Source organism: Phytophthora parasitica, assembly GCF_000247585.1.
Source record: "Phytophthora parasitica INRA-310 unplaced genomic scaffold supercont2.6, whole genome shotgun sequence".
Taxonomy (NCBI): domain Eukaryota; phylum Oomycota; class Peronosporomycetes; order Peronosporales; family Peronosporaceae; genus Phytophthora; species Phytophthora nicotianae.
In genome coordinates this window covers 1,000,474-1,020,616 of record NW_008648992.1, presented here as the reverse complement: position 1 = coordinate 1,020,616, position 20,143 = coordinate 1,000,474, and the positions used below count along the sequence as shown (strand labels likewise).

The 20,143-nt window shown below is 49.6% G+C and overlaps 9 protein-coding genes across 16 annotated transcripts; 7 read left to right on the top strand and 2 right to left on the bottom strand.

Moving 5' to 3' along the window:
* Positions 1–385: 385 nt before the first annotated feature.
* PPTG_04034 (hypothetical protein) lies at positions 386–3,459 on the top strand. 5 transcript variants are annotated; one of them, XM_008897842.1, is made up of 7 exons: positions 386–449; positions 541–809; positions 930–1,296; positions 1,362–1,480; positions 1,557–2,156; positions 2,222–2,332; positions 2,406–3,459. In XM_008897842.1, the coding sequence occupies exons 2-7, from the start codon at positions 717–719 to the stop codon at positions 3,105–3,107; spliced, it is 1,992 nt and encodes a 663-aa protein (XP_008896090.1). In that variant the 5' UTR covers positions 386–449; positions 541–716; the 3' UTR covers positions 3,108–3,459. The 5 variants fall into 5 exon arrangements, with proteins under 5 accessions (XP_008896090.1, XP_008896091.1, XP_008896093.1 ...); XM_008897843.1 differs by having other exon boundaries at positions 419–449; positions 550–809; positions 2,406–3,375; XM_008897845.1 differs by having other exon boundaries at positions 419–449; positions 550–1,296; positions 2,406–3,375.
* On the bottom strand, positions 1,702–4,491 carry PPTG_04033. Of its 2 annotated transcripts, XM_008897840.1 has the most exons (3): positions 4,350–4,491; positions 4,178–4,244; positions 1,702–4,116 (listed from the first exon to the last, which is right to left on the bottom strand). In XM_008897840.1, the coding sequence occupies exons 1-3, from the start codon at positions 4,422–4,424 to the stop codon at positions 3,359–3,361; spliced, it is 900 nt and encodes a 299-aa protein (XP_008896088.1). In that variant the 5' UTR covers positions 4,425–4,491; the 3' UTR covers positions 1,702–3,358. The 2 variants fall into 2 exon arrangements, with proteins under 2 accessions (XP_008896088.1, XP_008896089.1); XM_008897841.1 differs by lacking the exon at positions 4,350–4,491 and having other exon boundaries at positions 4,178–4,270.
* A 673-nt stretch (positions 4,492–5,164) lies between these two features.
* PPTG_21552 (hypothetical protein) lies at positions 5,165–6,048 on the top strand (the record flags this gene model as incomplete). Its single annotated transcript, XM_008898360.1, has 3 exons — positions 5,165–5,335; positions 5,578–5,642; positions 6,006–6,048. 3 exons carry the CDS (start codon positions 5,165–5,167, stop codon positions 6,046–6,048), a joined length of 279 nt encoding a protein of 92 aa, XP_008896608.1.
* A 1,272-nt stretch (positions 6,049–7,320) lies between these two features.
* Positions 7,321–9,833, top strand: PPTG_04032 (hypothetical protein). Its single transcript, XM_008897839.1, has one exon. The coding sequence runs from the start codon at positions 7,838–7,840 to the stop codon at positions 9,689–9,691; it is 1,854 nt and encodes a 617-aa protein (XP_008896087.1). The 5' UTR covers positions 7,321–7,837; the 3' UTR covers positions 9,692–9,833.
* A 788-nt stretch (positions 9,834–10,621) lies between these two features.
* On the top strand, positions 10,622–13,326 carry PPTG_04031 (the record flags this gene model as incomplete). 2 transcript variants are annotated; one of them, XM_008897837.1, is made up of 9 exons in its annotated part: positions 10,622–10,723; positions 11,066–11,286; positions 11,360–11,443; positions 11,505–11,592; positions 11,656–11,933; positions 12,006–12,348; positions 12,409–12,626; positions 12,696–13,166; positions 13,222–13,316. In XM_008897837.1, the coding sequence occupies 8 exons, from the start codon at positions 10,622–10,624 to the stop codon at positions 12,931–12,933; spliced, it is 1,572 nt and encodes a 523-aa protein (XP_008896085.1). In that variant the 3' UTR covers positions 12,934–13,166; positions 13,222–13,316. The 2 variants fall into 2 exon arrangements, with proteins under 2 accessions (XP_008896085.1, XP_008896086.1); XM_008897838.1 differs by lacking the exon at positions 10,622–10,723 and having other exon boundaries at positions 11,015–11,286; positions 12,696–13,326.
* Positions 13,327–13,499: 173 nt separating this feature from the next.
* Positions 13,500–15,473, top strand: PPTG_04030 (hypothetical protein; the record flags this gene model as incomplete). Its single annotated transcript, XM_008897836.1, has 4 exons — positions 13,500–14,808; positions 14,892–15,118; positions 15,197–15,223; positions 15,342–15,473. The coding sequence occupies 4 exons, from the start codon at positions 13,500–13,502 to the stop codon at positions 15,471–15,473; spliced, it is 1,695 nt and encodes a 564-aa protein (XP_008896084.1).
* Positions 15,474–15,880: 407 nt separating this feature from the next.
* Positions 15,881–16,916, top strand: PPTG_04029 (hypothetical protein). Its single transcript, XM_008897835.1, has 3 exons — positions 15,881–16,145; positions 16,201–16,276; positions 16,337–16,916. The coding sequence occupies exons 1-3, from the start codon at positions 15,933–15,935 to the stop codon at positions 16,747–16,749; spliced, it is 702 nt and encodes a 233-aa protein (XP_008896083.1). The 5' UTR covers positions 15,881–15,932; the 3' UTR covers positions 16,750–16,916.
* On the bottom strand, positions 16,763–18,369 carry PPTG_04028. Of its 2 annotated transcripts, XM_008897834.1 has the most exons (2): positions 17,216–18,369; positions 16,763–17,141 (listed from the first exon to the last, which is right to left on the bottom strand). In XM_008897834.1, the coding sequence occupies exons 1-2, from the start codon at positions 18,322–18,324 to the stop codon at positions 16,979–16,981; spliced, it is 1,272 nt and encodes a 423-aa protein (XP_008896082.1). In that variant the 5' UTR covers positions 18,325–18,369; the 3' UTR covers positions 16,763–16,978. The 2 variants fall into 2 exon arrangements, with proteins under 2 accessions (XP_008896082.1, XP_008896081.1); XM_008897833.1 differs by having other exon boundaries at positions 16,763–18,369.
* On the top strand, positions 18,301–19,582 carry PPTG_04027 (hypothetical protein). The gene is made up of 3 exons (XM_008897832.1): positions 18,301–18,449; positions 18,513–18,707; positions 18,773–19,582. The coding sequence occupies exons 1-3, from the start codon at positions 18,443–18,445 to the stop codon at positions 19,357–19,359; spliced, it is 789 nt and encodes a 262-aa protein (XP_008896080.1). The 5' UTR covers positions 18,301–18,442; the 3' UTR covers positions 19,360–19,582.
* The last annotated feature ends 561 nt before the right edge of the window (positions 19,583–20,143 follow it).

Sequence of the window (20,143 nt, the reverse complement as noted above, 5' to 3'; positions counted from 1 at the left end):
TACCGGCGGCATCGAGACCGACCATAAGGATGCGCATCTCCTTCTTGCCGAAGAGGCGCTCGAACACGCGCGAAAAGGCCATACCCATGGTTGCTAGCTGATTGAATCCCCTGGCTCTCGCCTACTTTGCTCTCTGCTTCTCTTCCGGGCGCGATTCGCAAATGAGGGAGGGAGAAAACCTCCGACCGAGGGGGAGCGATCAAACGACCGGCGCCGACCTTGCTGGAAATAGATCCAGGAATTAGTGAAACCGCAAAACTTTTGACCAATCAGCGACTGCCACCAAAGATAAAACCTCTTCTCAACCCCTTCTTTTACGTCAGAAATAGCTTCGCAGCCCAATCTTACGTCCTGATACATCCCCAATATAGATTATTTTGGGCCATCAGCTTACTCCAACCGCACGATCCGTTCGAATCCTGCCTCAACCAAGAAAAGCTGTTCTCGGGGTACGCTCCATTATGCGATTGTCAGGGCTCGCACCCGCTCATACCATGTTGTAACTGACTGTGTTGTGTCTTGTGCTGCTGTCGTCCGTAGTACGTGTAGGTGTGCGCAGTAAATTGCCTGCTCGCTGGCAAAGAATCGAACATTGTCGACTATTCTTCTCCGCATTGGCTTACGCGTTCGCTCCTCGCCTTCTGCAGCCTACGACTTTGCTTCTTGCCCACCTCGCTTCTCAATCTGGTTGCCCCCCTCTCTCTCCTCTATCGTTGATGACATCCGTCGGTGGTATGAAGCGCCAGTTTGACGGAGGCGATGACTTCGACCCGTCCAAGCGCCAGCGCAACTCGCAGTCGGCATCGCGGGTAACTACTTGACTCTGACTTGGCTTGGTTCTATGCTTACACGTTCTGATCCGGATGCAACCTGCTCACTCTTCCTGTCCTGCTCTTTGTGTCTTGTGTCCTGCCCTTGCCACCACGTAGGTTGTGTTCGTCTGCGGACTGCCTGCTGACTGTCTCGAGAGCGAGCTTCTCGCGCTTTGCTGCCCCTTCGCAGTCGTTGAGAAGAGTCTCATGATCCCTCAGAAACGCCAAGCGTTCGTGCAATTCCCAGACGTCACATCGGCCTCCAACCTCGTCACTTTCTACCAGACGCGCGACGCACTTATCCGCGGCAAGAAGATCTTCTTCGAGTTCAGTAATCGAAATGAAATCACAGTGCGTCCGGAGCACGATACCCCACCTGCTTATCAACAGCAGCAACTGCCTAGAACTGCACCGTACCAGCAGCCTCCGTCCATGCAATACCCTCCCCAACAAGACATGCCTCAGTACCAAGGAGACACTGGAGGTGCGATACTGCTGTGCTATGTGTAATTGAGCAAAATGCTGACGTTGCAGAGTTATGGTTTGTAGGTCAACTTGGCTTGATCCCTCACGATGGCCCTCGTCGTGGCATTGGTCCACCAAATCAAATTCTGATGGTGTCGGTGTCCAAGATCGAGTACGACGTCACAGTGGACGTGCTGCAACAGGTACGGGCTCAGCTACACGATTGTGGTGGCAACGTTCTAGACTTACAAATTCAGTTGGTGGTTGTTCACACTGCAGGTTTTCCAAAAGTTTGGCAACGTTCAGAAGATCGTCACATTCTGGAAGGATAATGAGTTCAAGGCGCTGGTGCAAATGGAATCAGTGGATCAAGCTCAGGCTGCACAGTCTGCACTGGATGGACGTGACATCTACACAGGCTGCAACCAGTTGAGCATCGTGTTTTCACGTCACCCGGAGCTTCGTGTGCGTTACAACGACGACCGATCGCGCGATTACACGAATCCTAATCTCCCTCCAGGCCCAGGGCGTGGAGAAGATGATCGCAATGACCCCGAGCCCGTGACCCCCACTTCTTCTGACCGTCGAGACGCTCCTCGAGATAGCGGATACAGTAAACCGTCTCCACGTCGTGATGAGTTCGACTACCGCGGACCTGCGAATGTTCCTAACGTTGGACGTGGTGACCAATATGCTCCGGACATGCGTGATACTCGTAACCCACCGTCACGATTCGAAGAACGTCCTCCGAGTATGGACAGACCTCGTGATGTTCGTGGTGGGCGTCAGTTACCGCTACATTCGACAGGGCGAGCCATACGAGGTGATACCCGACCTTCTCCTGCGTTGATTTGCAGCAATATTGATCGCGAACTGATTGTAAGTGTCTGGACTTTCACTGTTGTTTCCATTGCTACTCGATGCTGAAAATTGCTTCATGACAGAGTCCACACCGCATTTTTACGCTCTTTGGCTGCTTTGGCGACGTTCTCCGTATCAAGATCATGTTCCGCAAGCGGGACACAGCGCTGATCCAATTCGTTGATGAAGTTCATGTAAGCTCGACGCTTGTTCGTAACCAAACTGACCCAGTTGTGATCACTCACTGGAACTGTTGTGCTTTGATAGTCGACCTCGGCGTTGGATCACTTGGATGGCGTATACGTTTTCGGCAAGAAGTTACGTGTGGATTACTCGAAGCACACAAGTGTGTCGATGCCACACGCAGATGCGGACCGCTTCGAGATTGAGAATACGCTCGACTTTTCGAACTCGCCGCTGCACCGCTACCGACGCCGCAGTCCGCAGGAGGCTGTCTCGCCCTGTCCGCTGCTTCACATTTCTGGGATTCCGATGGAACTGCAGCGCAACCAGAACGCCCTTGTCGACCTTTTCGCGCAGTATGGCTTGGTGAAGAACTTCCATTTCTTGCAGAATAACACCAAGATGGCGCTGATTGAGATGGGCTCTCTGGATGAAGCTATCATGGCACTCCTCCGACTGGACAATATGGCGTACCCGGACTCGCACATGCGTATATCCTTTTCCAAAGCCTACCAGTTCCCTGCCGGCAACTGCGCTGGTCCTGGTCCTGGTCCTGGCCCTGGCCCTGGTCCTGCTCCTGGTCCTATGCATGGCCCTGGTGCTGATTCAGGTGGCTGGAACCCGCGTCCGAGAGATCGCAGCCGCGATCGCGGTCGGAATCGCGAGAGAGGCCCACCTCCAGGTGGAGATCGAGACCGATCGTTCCGAGACCGAGGCCCGCCGCCACAGCGTGGTCGTGACTTCCAACCACGGGACAACTCTCGCCGTCCTCCTCCACGATACTGATCCGCAGCCCTTGAAAGCTTCTCATCTTGACATTCGCAAGGCCTTCACGTCTTCTCCTTCTGGCAAGTGCAATACTCTTCGACGTCGTGGCCTTCAGCATACTTCAAGTTTTCTCCGCGCCATCAGCTGCCTGCATACTACTTTTTTGCTCTCCGTCCTGGTAAACAAACAAAAATGCTGTCTTCAGCATCGTTCTGCCTGTCTTCTGTCAAAATTGGGCCAACCATGCAATTATTTGTCATCAGAAATTATTACAAGGCAACAGCACCGCTCACGTCTGGCACTACGGCATTTTGGCTGGTAGGTCTAAGGACTATGAATGATTCGACACTCTTCTGACGCGTCACTCGCCCCGATGCTGATGCAGAAGAAGAAGCCTTGCGTTTCTTCTTCTTTTGCACGCGTTTAACGAGCTCCTTGTCCATGTGTAGCACATTCCAGCAGATCTTTGGGTGTTCTTCGCCCGGGTATATCCGAGGTCGAATGCATACAGCTTTTTGGCAACATGCACAATAGTGATCGGTGTTGCAGCGGAGACCACGGTAGTAGCACACGGTGCAGCGATTGTATCGCTTATCACGACCACAGCTGCCATACATGACGGGATATCCATCTGCGTCAAGTTCGCGCTGACGCAGCGTACCAGCTCCAGTCGATGAATCAGCTCCACCGCCATTCTTGCTCAAAAGTTCCATCATTCCACCATTCTGCGGGTTCTTGTCAGCCTCCTGCATCTTGCGAAGAACATGTCCTTCAAAAGTCCAAAGAGCGTTCATCTGGTCTTTATCTCCAGCAACTGGACTGGGATTGACAATCTCTTCCGTGTTCGGTGCTGTTTTCGTTTCACGAGCAGACGACGCTACTGTGGTCGAAGGTGGCGGCAGCATCTCACTTAATGGTGGTGGAGCAGAAGACGAGTGCAATGAATGCTGCAACAGTGAAGCAGATAAGCTCAACGCAGCGGCTGCGTCTATCACGTCGGCATCCCGAGGCTGCTGCTCTCCGGTTTCTAGATTGCAACGACAAGGTTAGTTGTGCAATTCAGAGCAATTGTGCAGCTAATGACTGACCTTCATAGTAGCGCTGCTTGGCCTGCGCAAACATCTTTTCCATTCGTTGCGGCTCGAGTTTGTAGACCTGTCAATGTTAATCAGAAGTCCTCGTGAGCGACGTTTGAAGCCGTTTGGCCGGACACGTTTACTGTTCGTGGGACCAAATTTCAAGTAAATGGAGGTAACCCACATTCTCAACGAGCTTGGCGAGTTCGTCGTCGTCCATGCTCTTGAGGAACTTGCCCAGGGATGGCCCGGCGCCCATGGTTCGCGCTGCCTTGGTTTCTTATTGCGCTTGTCGTGAACGTGAATATGGAGGATTCTGATTGGCGAGCAGGGAGAAAAATTGAAATTTCAATGGCGATTTTAAAATTACTACAAATGTAGACTTTCAATGATTGTAATTGGTTGGATATTGCAGAATTTCAAACATCTTAAAATTTCCAGGCATTTTTCGAAGAAAATAAAATTTTAAAGTAGAATAAAATGTTGAAGTAAAATAAATAAATAACGTTATTACAGAATTATGCGACCACAAAAAGGAGTCGCCCAAACAACTTAAAATGGGAATGGAAAAAAAGATCTGAATGCCATCCGAGCATATTTTGAGTTGGGTTCCGAATAACCCAAATAAACCATTGGCCAGGATGGCATTCAGACGATAAAAAGCCACTATAAATTTAATGGTTTTTTTCCTTCTGATTGTCATCCAAGCATATTTTATTACGACCCAAAATTTGTCTTTTTTGACCCGTTTATTTGGGTTCCGAATAACCCAAATAAACCTTGCCGTTGGATTGTATTCAGACGAAAAAAACCCACTAATTTTTAATGGTTTTTTCGTCTGAATGCCATCCAACGACAAGCGACATTTTCATCGAAAGTTCTAAAACGTATAGATTAATGGAATTCGTCGTGCAGAATGAACGAAGCCATAATTTAGTCATTATTTCTAGAGATGTTAGAAACGATTGTATTAATAAACAGTTGCAATGGAAGCTCTAGATGCTTGAGTCGGGGAAGTTTTGGGGTAATACTACAGCTCGTGCTACCAAGTACGTGTACATTCGCGCGCTGGCTCGCTTTGTGGATTGGCTATATGGTCATACAGACGACAGCCATCGTGTGGTGCTCTTCACGCGATCATTTCTTGAACTTGAACAGATTAACAACGACGTAATTACTCAGTGGTTTGACCCAGTGCCTCTTACAAGTCCAATCGACCTTAGTGTGCTAACTACTAAGGACTGCATGCGCTACCTTACTTCGATGGAGCAGCGAGGTGTCTCGGGGAAATCAACTTTTGGCAATGTTTGCTCTGTGTTGGTGTAAATTGTAGTCTATTTACAGAGCTTCGTCGACCTTCGGATTTTGACACTCAAATAAGGTGATTCTTAAAGGACTTTACTATATTGTAGCACAAGTGGTCCAAGGCAGTAATGAACGCATTTCGCGAGGGCAAGGAGCCCTTTTCGTTCTCGATGTACAGAGTGGTTGCAAAAGCACTGATCCAGTCCAGCAAAAAGGAGGATATATTCGGCAACTCATTTTGTTGATTTGTTGGAATTTGATGTGTCGATCAAAAAGCACAGAATCGATTAGGCATGTCCATCTTTCGTGGAGTGAAGACTCAGTGGCTATAACATTTGCACACATGAAAAACGATCGAGATAGTAGTCGTCCCCGAGACCCTCGACACGTATACGCCAACCCTCTAATGCCCGGGATCTGTCCTGTGTTAAGTTTGGAATGTATGTTGCGGTTCTTGGATTTGCTAGTAATGGCAAACTGTATCCTGGTGAAAACCAATATAGTCGCTTTCCCAAGTTGTTAAAACGTGTATTAGGCAGACAGGTAGTCGAAGATGTATCGGTCGCAAAATGGAATGACTACAAAAGACTTTGGAACGCATTCTACTAGAAAAGGTGCCGCGACGTACATTAGTAGCTGCTCTACTTCTGTCCCCTCAGCTGCCTCAATTTGCCTTAGAGCTGGTTGGACCCTGCCAGGCGTTCAGGACAAGTATGTAAGATTCGAAGCTGCCGGCGATATGGTAGTTGGGCGGTATGTTACTGGTCTCCCATTTGATTCACCAGAATTTGCTATTTTGCCACCATTCTTTGCTCCTCTAAGCGATGATCAAGATGAGCGATTGGATTTACAGCAGCGGCTTCGTGTTGTCATGACGACTGTATTTCCGGGTGTACCCCTATCGCTGCGAATGGTTTGCCAATTTGGACTGGCTACTATACTTTATCACAAAGATTTCTTGAGTGTGCAGCTACCACCAGCTCACGTGTTGTTTTCTACCTCTCTATATGCAACACAAATCCAGCCACTGTTTGAGTGGCTCCGACAACGAGTTGTGTGTCGTATTTTCTGAGTTAACAATCCTATCAGTCCATCGGGAATTCCTCCCCATGTAGTAATTATGGTTACCTTATCGCAGTACAAGGCGGGGTTTGATGAAATGAGAGATAGACTTGCTGGAAATTCCGAAACAATTCTGAAAAGTATGTGCATGGCTCTGTGATGACCATAGAGGCTATAGAAACGGCTTTTGCATCGGCCATTGCTCGGTCGAACTTGGCACTTGGCGATCAAGGCGCGAGACAGACGCCTCACCACAACATTGGCGCCAATTGAGCAGCCACGTCCCAGATAGACCTTTAGCTGGGGGGAGGTAGCTTTCACAGGGTTGCTGAGGGATTTACAATCCCAGCAGGAACGATTCAGGTGATATGGCAGCACTGGTGTGCAGGAAATCCGCCATTACGATTGCTGGGGAAACACGATATGGTTACCCGCGTTAAGAAGGTACGACTGGCCGAACTTCAACGTCTGATGCAAGTTGTCGAAGCCCTGTTATCGCGAGAAGATATTCGGCGAGCTTATGCCTCCACCAGCGCCGCTGGTCTGATGTACACGCAGATAAAACACCGTCTTCCTTTGTCAACCTCCTCTATCAAGAGAAGAGAGCAAAGGTTAGAGCATTTGTCCTGGAAAACATTAGCAAGAGTTTAAGTCACAGACAACGCTATGAGAAGATGTTAACAGTCGTTTCTATTTACTGAATAAAGCGCTTTGAAACGTTGCATTTTGAGGTTTTAGCTTACGCTTAGTATACCTGACATTTTTGCATTTAAGGAATTCTTCGTTCAATCTGCACGAAGAATTCCATACAAACCACCTGATCGTGGCTGTGGATAAGGGAAGTCTATTCCCCTCGTTGTTCTATGCATGGAATGGGTTGGCATCTTGTGAACTCGGAACCCCGGAGGCATGACAAGATGTTGGCCGGCGGAACGTGAAGTTGGACCGACTGGCTTTTCGTGGCATCGCTCGTCGCCGATCGTACGCATAGGCTCTGGCTCCAGCACCAAAGTGAAGGAGCCCTTTTGCGGCCGTTGCAGTAATAACGGCAAAGCTAGCGCGCCCCTACGCTTTCACGTTGCTGCAATTGATCTGGTTGTCTAGCGCGATACTGAGTTCTCGTCGTGTAGTTTCCATAGAGATACACGCGCTATTTGCCAGCGATATATCGCGCCCTACGTCCTCGTTCCGTCTGCTGATATCCGCCTGGCCGCGGTTGTATCCAGCACACGACAGTGTGGTGAGAAGGTGCTCGCCGTAGCGCATAATTAAATAAGCGAGCGAGTGACGGAGTGTCCGTGAGCCATGCGGAACAGCAGCGTCGGTGTCGTTGGTGCGGATGCGGTGGGCAAGACGAGCTTCGTGGTCGCACTGGGGGCCAAAGAGGCCGCGACGAATGCAACGCTGCAGGTTCAGTACCTTTGGCCTCGTCCTGGCCGAAATGGACACAAAGTGACGGCTGTGCGTATTCTACGCTGTCGAGAAGAGGTCCCGGACTGCGACGACGGCGTCTTCGTGCTTCTCTTCGACCTCACGCGGCGAGACTCGCTCGCGGAGGTCATTGCACAATGGGCGCATTTGTCGGACGCCGCTGGACGAAAGCTACTGCTCGTAGGCACACATGCTGACTGCAACAGCAAGCGTGAAATTCCTTACTCAGAAGTGCGCGAGATTTCTGGCGAGTTCCATGGGTATGAGGAAGTATGCTGTCGTCCAGAGGACGAGGGCATGCACCGGGTACAGCAAATGCTAACACAATGGCTAAGCGGTGGCTCTGCAGTGCTAAAGAGCGATATTCCGCTTGCACGAGCGTCGATCTGCGGCGGATTTCCTAGGCCCGTCGTGACGATGATGATGCCCAGCACGTCGCATAGTTTGCCTGCATCACCCGCAGGCCAACGACATCCTCGTATGCGAGCCGATGTGTGGCTATATGATCCGACCGAAGAAGCATCCTCTTCTCCTGTAGCGACGACTGTAGGTGGCGATGTGAAACTACGCACGATTTCCAAGGCGATCTACGATATTCGTGGCGCTGTTGCTGAAAAGAGTAAGGCACTGGCCAAGTACCGTGACCGACAAATGAGTCACTGGTTGACACGCAGTCGATACTTTGGACCGACTGAGAGCAGTCGACACAAACGGTGGCAGGAGGAACAGAAGAAGCGTCAACAAGCACAAGGCCATGTGCACCACCACGTGCGTGGTGTCCCTGATGAACGTGGACGAAGTGTAAGCCACCCTGATAAATTCATGCCACCCAGTCGAAGGCCCTCTACGCGACGTGGTGCAGCGCATTTATCAAGTTCCAGCTCTAGTGAAAACGAGGAGAGTCCCGGCACTCCTTTGGAGCGCAAGTCTTTCATGCAGCCTACTGAACTCAGTAAGCAGCGACAACGTCAGCTTGAAGCTGGCAATGCACAAGAGCAAAAGAAACGTCTTGCTACAAAGCGTGCATTGCGCAAGCAGAGACGAGCAACTTCCAACGACGTGTTTGAAAGAAGCACAGCGTCGGCTGCTGCCTACTTGAATTGCTACGATGAGATGGACATGCCGCCGCAGTTGAAGCCTCTCTCGCCTTCGCTGGGCGGACAATCTTCTCTTTCGATACCGTCGCCTGCATCTTCTGTGGCATCTTCATCAAGCCGTAAAAGCTTTGGGGGAGAACGGAGGATCTTTGAGGCCGATGTTCTTACCTCGGTTGGCGCACAACAATCCTTCGAGTTGCTCTCCCCTGGAGCAGAACAAGTAGGTTGTTTGCCAACTCCACTGCCAACGACACATCTGCAGTCTCCTGTGCCACCGGTAATGAGTCCGTCAGCCCCGCCATCTCAAGCATCGTCGGTTCGAAGCCACCACAGTGTTGATGACTCCTCACTCGACAGCCCTCAGTATGACTTCCTGTGCGACACAGTGCTGAAGCTCGATACACCCGACAAGGTGCCGACTGAAACCAAATCTGCCCTGCCACCTCCAGTTACAGCTACAGCCACTGACAATGTCGCCCCTAAACTCACCCCGCCACCATCAGCTACACCCCACGAAGCCTCTACCATCAGCCGAGCCAACACCATGTGCAGCAGCAGCTCGGAGAACTTCGACTGCAGCGATATCGACGATATGCTCGAGTATTTTGAAGGTGTAACACTGCCTATCTAAAATTCTTCACTACCCCAACTACTTAATCGAAACTTGGAAACAAAATTTCACTCAATTGCACAATTTTAACTGAAGCCATTAGCTGCTAGCTTTGAAATATCGCTTTTCTTGTCAAGTTCGGGTCTGACGCATTCCAACCTTATCATTCTTCGTTTCACGGATACCACTTGCGCACTAGAGACGGAATTTAGCTTTGAATCCGATTCTCCGGAACGAGAGCAAACGAAGGATTTTAAGGAGGCAAATGGCCTTCGGAGGCGAAGGTAGGCCCGATACAGTTCCTACCCTATTAGGCGATGGCTGCGTCAGAATTAGTGAAGTGTTCGGACGCGTCGATGAACAACCCGGAGAATTTTCATTCGGAGGGAAGGCCGGTACTGCCCCAGGGAAATATATCGCTAATGTAGGGCCAATATCGATACCATTGCACGAATACGACGCCGAACGATTGATTAATTAAGAAATGCAAGAAATCTCCGTTCGGTCATAACTTCAACACGAATTTGGACGATAATGCTCGTAAGAGCTGGTAACTAGCGCCCAGTCAAGTGGAGATCAAGAACCCGCTTTGGGAAAGCGGTCTCTAGCGAAGCTATCGCTGAGCGTCTGGGACATACTGATGTCCGATTGTAATGCGTATTGTACAAGCTGCTTGTAAACGAAGAAGGTGGTCACTTTGCAAAGCACTAGATACTGAAGAAGAAGATTGTATGATCGCGACGCTGGTTGTTCAGTTACCATTCTTGCACGAAGGGGGAGACGTGGTGAGTTATCCCAAACAACGGAGAAGTGAAAGATTTGGAGGAGTTTTAACGAGAACCAGAAGAATCGATGGAACTCAAGACTGAACTTACTTTTGATAATTTGGGGGAGCCGAGGATTATGCAGACTTCATGAATTGTGAAAATGAAACATGGAGCATCCTTCATGATGGAGGCTGCTGGTTCTGGCGAGAACATTTTCCTGAAGATCACTAATACACGCCAATGGTTCGGCGACCGTCAAAAGAAATTGGCGCAGTATAAGGCGGAGGTGAGCGATTTAAAAAATGGAACGCTTTGAGAGAAAGCCCACGACAATGGTAAGCACCGAGTGAGCTCGTGTTGCGATTCTGGTTGTAGGGTAACTGGACATTCTACTAAAGCTTAAGTAGCTTTGCAGCAAAGTAACAAGGAGAATATTTCGAAATGCTATGCTTGTAAACACAATCAATAACAAACAGTGCATTGGAAGTTATTTACATACAAGTACAACAGCAAAAGTGAAAGCCCTCCATACTACCTACTATAATTGTATCCCAGAAGGTAGGCTCTCATATTTTGCACCATATTCGCCAATAATTCGCTAACAATGCTTCGCCGCCTGTGTGCACAGCGCGGCCGTGCTCCAGCTGCTCGTGCTCGGCAATTCGCTAGTTTATCAATTTCTACAACCACTGGTGACAGTGACATTGGTGTGTATGAGCTCGATACCATCTACGCGCTGTCCTCTGCTCCAGGGAAGGCTGGCGTGGCGGTCATCCGAATCTCTGGGGACCAGGCGGACTCATGTCTGCAGCAGTTGGGCAAGTCTACAGCATTACCAAAGCCTCGTGTGTGCGTGCAATTGAGTGGCAATGATTATGTATTGGTGAGTGACTTGATTCTGACGACGCAGTGAATGATACAGTGCTGCGTTGAGGAAGCTTTACCATCCCAAGACTAAGGAGCATCTGGATGACGCGCTGGTCCTGCGGTTCCCACACCCGAACAGGTGACAAAGTTTGCTGCTACACAGTTGAGAAGAGGAGACTGATTTTGATGGATCCTGGCAGTTTTACAGGTGAAGACATCGTGGAGCTCCATACCCACGGAAGCGTGGCAGTGGTGTCGGGTGTCTTGGAAGCGCTGAGCCATGTGCCGGTGTGTACTAGAGTCATTGTGGTGTAGTCAAGCATAATTGGAAATTAATTTTTGGTGCTGTAGCATTGCCGTGCTGCTGAACCGGGCGAGTTTACGGAGCGAGCGTTCGACAACAACAAGATCGATTTGGTGCAGGTGGAAGGATTGGCCGATCTGTTAAGTGCTGAGACGGAAGCACAGCGCAGTCAGGCTCTTCGACAGCTTTCGGGTGACATTGGAGAGATTTATGAAGGCTGGCGTGACAGTCTTGTTAAGTGTCTAGCCTACACGGAAGCCATGATCGATTTCGGAGACGACGAAGATGACGTTACAGATGCAGCCTACGAAGCTGCAGTGGATCGGTATGACTGAATCCTTGTGCATAGAAAGTTATTGCCAGTGTTATTCACTCGCTGCTGTTGGTGTCATTCCAGGGTTCGAGCGCTTGCAGATTCGATTCGAGGCCATTTGGCAGACGGCAGAAGAGGAGAAATCCTGCGTAGTGGCGTCCAGGTTGCTATCGTTGGTCCGCCCAATGCTGGCAAAAGCAGCTTGTTAAATATTCTCGCGCGACGACCTGCGGCGATCGTGTCTTCCATTGCTGGAACCACACGAGATGTGGTGCAAGTTCCGTTAAACATCGCCGGATACCCTGTCATTGTCAGTGACACTGCTGGACTTCGCGAAACAGAGGATATTATCGAGAAAGAGGGTGTTTTGAGAGCCCAACAGTGCGCCAGTGACGCAGATATATGTGTGGTCATGATGGACATTCAGGTACGAGATGAAATCACATACCTTACCAGTTCTGGGTGCCTAACCATGGTCCTTGTAAAGAATGCTAGACAACTTCACAGTGGTGAATACCAGTCGTATCTGCGGCATGGTGCATTTGCTGTACTGAACAAGAGCGATCAGGTTGATGAGTCCCAGATTGCAAGCGTACTGGAAACTTTTGCCTCGAAGCAGCGCGACCAGCTGCTCGTTGTTTCTTGTGCAAACGGAGACAACGTCGACGTATTCGTCGACAAGCTTGCAACTGCAGTCAAGGAAAAGTACGTATTACGTTAGAACTGCGCTAAAATATTATGATACTTACGATTGCTGTTGTATATCCATTACAGGTTGGAGGTGTCGGCTGGAGGCTCTAGTAATGGCACGCTGATCACACGAGAGCGTCATCGTCAGAATCTCGTTGAGTGCCTTTCATGCTTAGATCGATTTCTAGCTGATCCGTATCAGAGTGAGATTGCGGCTGAGGATCTCCGTCGAGCTGCCATGGCGATTGGCCGCATCCTGGGACGGATCGACGTCGAAGACGTTCTGGACGTATTGTTCGCCGACTTTTGCATCGGCAAATAAACCGACACCTTGATTTGAAGAGACGCCAGGTTATAGTCACTTGTTGATCGTGGTCACCTCAAATGATTGAGTTCACGGCGTGGGAAGTCTATGCGTACGAAGGTGCCAACACCATCAATAGTGCGTCAAGTGAAGGAAATGACGACAACAAGACCGAGTCCCGACAGGATGTACAGTCGATGTACGGAAGCAACCGAATCGATCGGGTTGTACTCGCAGAGCATTTGCCACAAGTAAGCCTTGAAAGCTACGTTGCTACTCGTCTTTAACCCGGTTCTCTGTTCCCAGACTTCAGATAAAGCCCTTGCCTTCGAAAGCTACCATATTCACCCCACCAAGGGAATATTTGGCGGCAGGGTTAGTTACCTTGGTACAATCTTTTCTCTACGCACATTGGCACACTTTTGATTGTGTTTCCTTGCAGCACGATGGTGTAGTTATGCATTGGCCTATCTCACACTCCCAAAGCATAACAACTCCGTGCGTACGTTCAATTGTGCTTCTGACCTTATCTGTCAGTTGTGTGTATTATTGATTTCCATTTGTATCATTCTAAGGCAAACACGATGCGTGGACATACAGGTGCTGTACTCACGCTCGACTTTGCACCAGATTTGGGGCCCGAAGGTCTGCTCTTTTCTGGTTCAGCTGATCGATCCATCAAGACCTGGGATCCGTGGGGTGTCAACGATACTCCTCTGCCTACTAGAAGCGGGTACTCCTGCGTACAAACTCTCACGGAGCATTGCGGTAGCGTCGTTTGTGTGCGAATCCTAACCCAGCAAAACCATGGTCTCGTCAGCTGTAGCTTGGATCGAACAGTAAAAACATGGTACCCAGCGGAAGGACGAGCTTTGCTGCTTTACCCATGGTTTCTACCAGCTCAATCAATCACACAGCCAGGAAGTAGCTGGCCCTCGGCGCTTTGTGTTCGCTCTGGTACACTTTTTGTCGGGGATTCAGCTGGTGGCATCTCTGTGTACGCACAGTCGTCTGGCCACGAGAACGCTATAGTACCAGAATCCGCGCTAGATATTGCAGACGTCAAGCAATTGGAAGATTCAATTGACACCAAATTCCAGTTTGGTTTGAGGCGAAAGTTTTCACACTTCCACTCACTTGGGATTTCGAGACTTGAATTGATCGCTGACAATTGTTTCGTTGTATCGCTCGGATATGACGAAAAGGCCCAGGTCATCGACGCCATATCTGGTGCGCTCTCGTCAACAATCTGTAGTGCTAGCGCTGCGCGGTTTATCTCGTGCGCATGGGATGAACGAGACCATATCTTATTTCTCGGAGATGTGGCAGGTTATGTCCACCTGTGGAATATATTTGAAGACAAGCTGGTTGGTAAAAAGCAAATGGTTTCAACAATGCCGTTGGCCATTGTGGGGATGTATTCGTTGTCCGGTACCCCGACAGGCGATTTCTTACTTACCGGGCTGGCAAATGGTGTGAAGCAGTGGCTTTGCAACCGCAACGTTGGGTATGTAAATTATAGTGGTCACTCTGACGCAGTTGTCGCTGTTGTTGTGATCGATAACGACATCAGTTCCTTTGCTGACGAGGAAGATGACCCAGCTGAACGAATGAGTGAGTTACCAGCATTTACTTCTGCCGAATCAGCAAAAACTTGTCAATTTTTTAGTACTTCACTGGACGGATCAATTCGCTGCTGGGATTCGTACGAAATGAAGGAGTCATTTGAATTCGAGGAGAAAGATTCAGAAATCACCTGCATGATTGCATCTAAGCAATTCCACAAGCTTTTTACTGGACACGATGGTGGATTTGTCAAAGTCTGGAGCATTCACGCGGGTGAAATGTCAACGTTGTTACTGGAAGGAAATGGCCCAGTCACGTGTTTAGCAGGTAGGTGCTTCCACAACGTGATACTGTGGTAAAATGCATCAGATTACTGAACTAATGATGAATGACGAATGACGAATATACAGCGGGGATTGTTCGAGATCAGGAAGTATTGCTGGCAGGAAGTGCAGATGGGCTGGTTTCTGTGTGGGAAGTAAATCACGATAGCATTCCGCGAGGAGTACCGTTCCAGCCGTCATTTCTGTCTGAGAAACAGGGAGAAGTCACCTCATTGATCTTTTGCAAGGGTAGTTTCCTCGCTCAAGAAGGACAGGAATTTTTCGTGGTCGGCTACTTTACAGGCCAGATTGTAGTACGTAACAGCCTGGCCATTCGATTTAAATGCGCAGATTTCCTAATTGGCGATTCGTGTGTACTGCTTTCACTACAGATCTGGAGCTTCGCAAAGAAGGCTGCTGTATGTTCATTTAAAGGCCACAGCGACGCAGTTTGCAGTTTGGCCCTGCATGGTTGTTTCCTTTTCTCGGGATCTGATGATACACTTCTTCGCATGTGGAACATGTTCAATCTGCCAGAAACCTACGAGCTTGGTGTGCTGCGTCCGCCATCTTCACCCTCATCATCTGGCTCTGGATCCCCCATCGTGTGCCTGGACGTGGTGCCATATCGAGGGCTTGTACTCAGCGCTGCAGCGGATGGAACGCTGATCGTCTGGGATTATACAACTTTTGAAGATGAAAACACATTCGATGCGTATGGCAAGATCGTGTTTCACACCAAGTGGGGATGCTACACTTACTTTTTGCGCATATACTTCACTCACCTTGTTGTTTCTTATAGAGTGGATGGTTGCGTCAAGTGCCTTAAGTGCTGGCCAGACCGCAAAGCCATGATATGCGGAACTTCTGAAGGCAAACTAATTGTTTTCGAACTACCTGCCGAGGTAAGCTATCCTCTTGGTTTCAGCAATTGACACTACTTAACATACTCCACTTAAGTTTTTCAATTCCCCGCCAGAGCTTACAGAATGCCCTGCATAGCCAATCTTTGCTACCTTTGCAGCATTTTTATTCGTCTACAACTTCAACAAACTGTTAAGTTGCGCAATTTCTGACTATATTGGCGCAACACAAAAATGAAAAATTATTTTCTTTTATTTGATCAACATGAGCGACGCCACCACCAAGACGCTGTACTGCATCCGCCACGGGGAGTCCACGTTCAACGAGTGGCGAACCCGTAGCCTCTTGAACTTCTCGTGGATGTGGGTGCGCGATCCCATGATCGTGGACGCACCACTGAGTGCCAAGGGCAAGAAGCAAGCAGTCAAACTTCACGAACTAATCCAGTCCAAGTGCCTCGCGGATAAAATCCAAGTGGTACAGACACAAAGACGAGAAGCCGATTGTCAACATGCTAACGCTTAAGCTGCAGATCATCACAAGCCCATTGACTCGAGCAATCGAGACGACAATTGGAGCCTTCCCCGACACGAAGATCCCCATCATAGGTGACGCTCTACACTTTACTCGAGTTAATTAAACGGAGCTAACGCATTGCTATTTTGCAGTGGAACCTTTGTGTCGAGAGATGCTGGATACTGCGTGTGATATCGGCCGCGTACCAGCGGATCTGGCGCAGCAGTTCCTGCCCCAAGCAGATATCGACTTTTCACAGCTGGACCCATTCTGGTGGTTAGAAATGGAAAAGTTCCCGCGGACAGGACCAGGCAATGCACCTCCTGCCAGCATTGTGGCGCCAAAGACACCGAACGAAGTGCTACCACTTCGAGAAACGCAGGAGGAATTGGATGCAAGGATTCGGGATTTTGTAGCCAAGTTGGCGGAGAGACCAGAGCAGCACATTGCTGTGGTAGGACACTCGTCGTTTTTCAAGCGCATGTTGGCGATGAATCGTAAACTACACAACTGCGAGTTGTACGAGACCTCACTCGGTGATATCCAGCTTCACTATGCAGAGTAGACTATACAGGCAAAGGCACTCGACTGTACTGCTCGTCATAAAAGCTATCATGTTGTTGATACTTACTACCTACTCGCTTTCTACGTTTCTCTTGGCGTACTATTATATCAGCCTTAGCAGTCTTTATGCTCGTTTCTTCCTCGTTTTGCTGAGATGCATCAGCGAAGCAACGAGAACTCCGCCAAACCCGAAGATCATTGCCGGCATCATGATGACCATAAAGATCGGCTCACCACCGTGATATTCGCGGCTGTAAATGACGGCTTGTAGCGGGAGACCGAGGATCATACCCAGCCAGAAGGTGATATTTCCCAGGCGCGAGCCACGCAGTCCACGACCGTATACGATGATAACCAACTGCACCATCTGAAGAGTGAAGAAGTACATCTTGACTGTACGGAACATGAGGATGAAGACGCATTCGTGAAGAGCTGCAGACATGAAGAATGTGAATACAGTGGCGTACGTCTTAGAGATCTTGTACGAGTCCAGAGTCTCCAAGTATACATGTCGTAATAAAAACTCGTGCACTGGCTTGTTCCACTTGCGAGCAAACTCGTCGAACGTTGTGCTGTTCCACCAATCCGCGTAAAAGTCCCGGTCAGCCGAATAGGTCACTTCAGCGAAACCATTGCAGATGCACTCAAAGATGATGAACCACGTGAGCAAGTAGCATCCCAGGAATGGAAGCAAAAGACTCACGATCGATAGTACCGGATTCACTGTACCGGAATCCTCCAGTCGAGGCATGACGTGTGTCGTAACGATGATGTACAGCATCGAAATCCCCATAATGACCGAGAAAGTCTTCTCAACGAGGTATCCCCAACGAATTCGGTTCGTACGCGGGAAGTTTGGTTCGTACACCAGCGACGGGATCAGCAAGTACATGGTAAAGTCTTTCATATCTGGTGATGGCGGTTTGTTCTCAGTGCGTGCGATCTCCAGCTTGGTACGGATGTAGGAGTGCATCTTCATCAACAGGACGAGACCTTCAATAAATGCTGATACGGCGTGGATGAGGTTCCAGTCGCGCCAAACAATGAAGACGATCGTGAAGAAGAAGAGTAGACTTTGAAGCGTGTGGTGCACGATGTTGATAAGCAGACGGTTGGATAACGTGTTGGTGCCCGCCATGTACACAGGGATCAGTGCCGTGTAGGCGTACAGAGCTTGACACACAAAGGTGGCCAATACCTCGAGCAAATGGGTCGAGTAGAAGACCGACAGCAGCAGCTTCAAGTCGGCCGGTTCTTTCCTCACGAGAAGGTTGGTGAAGAGCGTCGTGAACACGTAGAGCACTCCAGCCAGCATCGCCAGGTTATATAACCCGCGGAACTCGGAGCTGTGCACACCGGAACGCGCATCAGCTGGGTCCAACGGGGACACGACGTCCCGGAACTTCTTCATGCGCCTCTTGCTTGCCGTGGGCGAGCGCACGTTACTCGGAGGCTCCACTCGAGGCCCCATGCTGCTCGTTGGAGGGAGATCCGTTGCCACGCCGGACTTTCTCGATCTGATGGGAATGTGCCGCGGCTGTTGCTCAGGCAAAGAAGTTGCAGACGTTGCCGTCATCCGCGTGTGTGCCACACCGGAAATTGGCTTCAAGACCTTGACGTCTTATCAACGGCATTGAGCAGCCTATTCTCGACCGCTCGCCTTTGCTCACTTGGCTTTCTTCTCGCTCGCTAGCATGACTGGTAGGCAAACTCTATACTTGTAGAATTCGCGACGGTTTGATAATATTTGGTTCTCTTAAGCAGAGCTCAAGCCGTTGCAGCCGCAAGAGCCTGAGAAATGCTCGGATGCGACCAAGTCATGGAAGTGCAAGTCCGAAATCTGCACGGAGCAGGACCCGCGACTGCGCAAAATGTGGTCCGAACCGACGTGGGCGGGCTTTCAACTGCGCTCTAAGACCTACTTGCAGAGCAAGATGAAGGAGACCTCTGCTCCACCCTGTACGTATATCTCGCAAAGTACGCGTAGACTAGCACGAATACTCTTGCTGACTCTTGTGTATTAGTGTTCGAGTTGCTGTGGTTCGAGGTTTTCAGTGGCACTCCCGAGGAGCTGCACCATGTGAGCAAGTCCAAGAAGAGCTTTGCCAGTAGGGCGCTGGCCAAGTATGGCAGCGACGTCCCGCCCCTGTTCGTCGTCACTCTGATCGTACCGGGTACCCCCGTTGTAGCCGGGGTGCAGTACTTCGCAAGGACTCGGGATGCCCCACAGTCCGAGGCTAATGCACTGTGGCAACGGTTCCTTAAGAGTGATGACGCATTTCGGAAGGAGCGTCTGAAGCTCGTACCTACCGTTCACGACGGACCGTGGTTGGTGAGGAAGAGTGTGGGAGCCAAGCCACTTATTATTGCGAAGGCATTGGAGACATCGTTCTACCAGACGCCGGCGTACCTTGAAGTGGTGGTCGATATCTGCTCTGACCGAATCGCCAAACACGTAACTGCACTCTGCCGCTCGCACTCGACTCGGCTTACGGTTGATGTGGGTTACGTTATCGAAGGTCGGGACGAAGCTGAACTACCGGAGGCGCTGCTGGGATGCATCCAGTACAACCACCTCGACTTATCCATTTCAAGCGCGATCGCAGATTAACAGCAATCAAATGCAGGTCTTGGTCAAATCTACTCCTGATGAATATTATTGTAAAGAAACCTCCTTCAAAGGCGCATCGACGTAGCCTTCCTCCAACTGCGTTGCAGTGGTATGATTGTCGGTGAACACTTTCGAAGCATTTCAATGCTACGGATGAAAAGATCCACTTCAACCAAAACCGAAAGGAGCATATTACCTGGTCAATCTTAATCTCTACTTGTCGATATTTTTCTCCTCTTTCATTAGAATAGGGGTACATGAAGCAGAAATATAGCGAGAAATCTCACCTTCTGTTTCAGAAGTTCTGAAGCAGATTGCAAGGGTATACCCATTTATAGCGAGGGCGTGGTGTTTCGTTGGTTTTGATTTAGTGCCGAACTCGTTTTCAGACTCAAATCTCTACTTAAGTATTCTCGAAGTTCATATTAACCGCACATTCTCTCGACAACATCAATATGAAGGGTATGCTACAGCTTCACCGAACTACATGGAGTGCTATCGATGGCTAACAATTGATCTTAACAGATTTCGTAGCTCCGGACAACTTGAAGCCCACCCCCTCTCCGGTCAAGTCGTGGAAGACGCAAGCTGACAACTGCACAACACAGGAGCCGAAACTTCGAAAGCTGTGGTCCCAGCCCGACTGGATGCAGTTCAAATTGCGCTCCAAGACCTATCTCCAAAACAAAATCAAGGAGACTGGCGCTCCTCCTCGTACGTTTGAAACGCTCTCTAGTGCGCACTATAGCTTTCTTAACACAATTTGCTTTGTGTAGTCTTTGAA

What these genes read in the sequence shown, in the direction of transcription:
- PPTG_04034 (XM_008897842.1), top strand. Translation starts at nt 717, where the DNA reads ATGACATCCGTCGGTGGTATGAAGCGCCAGTTTGACGGAGGCGATGAC. An exon ending in GTACCAAGGAGACACTGGAG is followed by an intron (nt 1,297 to 1,361) that starts GTGCGATACTGC and finishes TATGGTTTGTAG; the next exon opens with GTCAACTTGGCTTGATCCCT. An exon ending in AATTCGTTGATGAAGTTCAT is followed by an intron (nt 2,333 to 2,405) that starts GTAAGCTCGACG and finishes GTGCTTTGATAG; the next exon opens with TCGACCTCGGCGTTGGATCA.
- PPTG_04033 (XM_008897840.1), bottom strand. Translation starts at nt 4,424, where the DNA reads ATGGGCGCCGGGCCATCCCTGGGCAAGTTCCTCAAGAGCATGGACGAC. An exon ending in TCGCCAAGCTCGTTGAGAAT is followed by an intron (nt 4,245 to 4,349) that starts GTGGGTTACCTC and finishes TAACATTGACAG; the next exon opens with GTCTACAAACTCGAGCCGCA. An exon ending in CAAGCAGCGCTACTATGAAG is followed by an intron (nt 4,117 to 4,177) that starts GTCAGTCATTAG and finishes GTTGCAATCTAG; the next exon opens with AAACCGGAGAGCAGCAGCCT.
- PPTG_04032 (XM_008897839.1), top strand. Translation starts at nt 7,838, where the DNA reads ATGCGGAACAGCAGCGTCGGTGTCGTTGGTGCGGATGCGGTGGGCAAG.
- PPTG_04029 (XM_008897835.1), top strand. Translation starts at nt 15,933, where the DNA reads ATGAGCGACGCCACCACCAAGACGCTGTACTGCATCCGCCACGGGGAG. An exon ending in TCGCGGATAAAATCCAAGTG is followed by an intron (nt 16,146 to 16,200) that starts GTACAGACACAA and finishes CTTAAGCTGCAG; the next exon opens with ATCATCACAAGCCCATTGAC. An exon ending in CACGAAGATCCCCATCATAG is followed by an intron (nt 16,277 to 16,336) that starts GTGACGCTCTAC and finishes GCTATTTTGCAG; the next exon opens with TGGAACCTTTGTGTCGAGAG.
- PPTG_04028 (XM_008897833.1), bottom strand. Translation starts at nt 18,324, where the DNA reads ATGACGGCAACGTCTGCAACTTCTTTGCCTGAGCAACAGCCGCGGCAC.
- PPTG_04027 (XM_008897832.1), top strand. An exon ending in GGAGACCTCTGCTCCACCCT is followed by an intron (nt 18,708 to 18,772) that starts GTACGTATATCT and finishes CTTGTGTATTAG; the next exon opens with TGTTCGAGTTGCTGTGGTTC.